Here is a 2,500-nt window from a genome sequence, read left to right on the forward strand (position 1 = left end):
TTATTGAGTAAACTGAAGGACTGTATATTTTCTTGTAGGTTGCTTGGTTGTATGGCTAATTGCGAACTATTATGGTTAACGCTTCTAATAGCAATGTAGAACCCACTACAAACACAATAACGTACTGAAACATACCTACTTGTATCATGCACACAATGCCTCACATACGTATTTGAACAAAGATGATTCGCAAACTAGGCACTCAGTATATTTAAAACTTAACTATTGCTGCCACTGAATTGAAAGAGAAACGTATCCATATCTAGGGAGCTGCACGCGTTGCTAGGCAACGCCATTATTAACAGAGTCTTTTGCGTTTCATCCCTGACTTACCAAGCCAAGGTAAAGTCCTCAAAATGTTTTATCATAACGGTGTTACTCGTGTGTTATCACAAACTTTCTAGAACCAACAGAGGGGAGGCAAGCACTGCCTCTGCCTCAAGCCAACGGCTGAAATTAGAAGATTCTACAGCTAAGCTAGCCTACGTTATATGACAATGTCCAACATCGCCCATTCTGTTAAGCAATTAAATGCTAAGTTTAGTTATGGTTGTTAACACGACAACGCAAACGTTTGCTGATAACACACGAGTAACACCGTTATGATAAAACATTTTGAGGAGTTTACCTTGGTAAGTTAGGGATGAAGCGCCGTCGTTAGTTAGTCAAAAACATGACAATCTTGTAATTTAATACCATGTTGTGTGCTCAAGTGCTTATTCATAGTAGATGTACCTCCTCCCTTTGACGAAATACATGTTTTACAGACGTTACAAGTGACCATGTTTGCATTTGTTCGAGTGAAATAAAGCCACACTTTAGATCGCTTCTGTCTAGTTGCCATTTCTGCTGCGGTCTGATTTTTTTAAAGGAAGACGTCACAGAGGTCCGTTTACAGACCCGGTTTTGAATTTGGCTAACGATTCCAAAGATTCGGCTCATTAGGAACCGGTTCTAAACAAGAACCGGGTTTCGGTTCCCATCCCTACACACTGATACACACACACACTGATACACACACACACACACACTGATACACACACACACTGATACACACACACTGATACACACACACACACACTGATACACACACACTGATACACACACACACACACTGATACACACACACTGATACACACACACACACTGATACACACACACTGATGCACACACACTGATACACACACTGCAGTCCTTTGCTGATAAACACACACACACACACACACACACACACACACACACACACACACACTGCAGTCCTCTGCGGATACACACACACACACACTGCAGTCCTCTGCTGATACACACAAACACACACACACGCACACACACACACACACATAACCTCTCTCTCTCTCTCTCGCTCTCTCTCCGCAGACACACACACACTGCAGTCCTTTGCTGATATACACACACACCCACACACACACGTACACCCTCTCTCTCTCTCTCTCTCCGCAGACACACACACACTGCAGTCCTTTGCTGATATACACACTCACACACACACACACACACACACATACACCCTCTCTCTCTCTGCTCCCCTCTATAAACCTCTCTCTCTCTCTCCTCAGACAGTACTACGCCTACCTGACTGACACTCAGTGTAAGAGGGTGGGGACCCAGTGCTGGGTCTTTGGGTGAGTCTCACCTGTGTGTGTGTGTGTGTGTGTGTGTGTGTGTGTGTCATTTGCAGCATAGGTTAAGTATTAGAGATTCTGAATGTCAATAAAGCACTTTCTGTTTGCGTGTGTGTGTGTATCAGCAGAGGACTGCAGTGTGTGTGTGTGTGTGTGTGAATGTCTGTGCGTGCATGTCAGCGCGTACATGTGTGTGTGGGTGCGTGCGGGTGTGTGTGCATGCGTTTGTGTGAGTGTGTCTCTGACGTTTGTGTTACCCACAGCTGTTTCTGAGAAAAGACATTGACATTTCTACTGTTTATTTTTTTCTGCCCCCCTCTCGCTCTCCACCCTTCCTCTCTCTCTCTCTCTCTCCCCCTCTCTCTCTCTATCTCTCCATCTCTCCTCTCTCTGTCCCTCTCTCTCCTCTCTCTCTCTCTCTCTCTCTCAGAGCGATAGCATTTCTGGAGGCTCTTGCGGCTGTGAAGTTTGGACAGGATCTGTTCTCTAAGACTCAAAGCCTCTACGTCTTCCTCTGGCTCCTGTGTCTGGTAAGTGTGTGTTTGAGAGAGAGAGAGAGAGAGAGTGGGTGTGTGTGTGTGTGTGTGTGTGCGTGAGCATGTGCGTCTTGAAGTGGGTGAGTGTGTGAGTCTGCGTGTGAGTGTGTGCGCCAGCGTTTCCGTTGTCCGGTAATTGCCGGTCTTTGTCCGGAAAAAAATTGAAATGTCCGAAAATATTAGAGCTCACCGGTCAAATTGTCTGATCTCCTTAAAAATCCCGTCTTACAAACACAATCTGAATTTGACAACAATCCTAATATTTAGGCCTACAATGTATTCACTGCCCTTATTATGTTTTAAAGGAACAGGCTAATCTGC

General features: G+C 45.0%; 1 protein-coding gene across 2 annotated transcripts in view; it reads left to right on the forward strand.

The window, feature by feature from the left end:
* ptdss1a (phosphatidylserine synthase 1a) overlaps positions 1-2,500 on the forward strand; it is a 16,205-nt gene that overhangs the window by 8,344 nt on the left and 5,361 nt on the right. For both annotated transcript variants that reach the window (XM_080857738.1, XM_080857739.1), the window contains 2 exons: positions 1,578-1,643; positions 2,074-2,173. In XM_080857738.1, the coding sequence (XP_080713864.1) occupies positions 1,578-1,643; positions 2,074-2,173 (166 nt within the window). The remainder of the gene's footprint in view (positions 1-1,577; positions 1,644-2,073; positions 2,174-2,500) is intronic.

The sequence above is a fragment of the Sprattus sprattus genome (genome assembly GCF_963457725.1).
Source record: "Sprattus sprattus genome assembly, chromosome: 19".
Taxonomy (NCBI): Eukaryota; Metazoa; Chordata; class Actinopteri; order Clupeiformes; family Clupeidae; genus Sprattus; species Sprattus sprattus.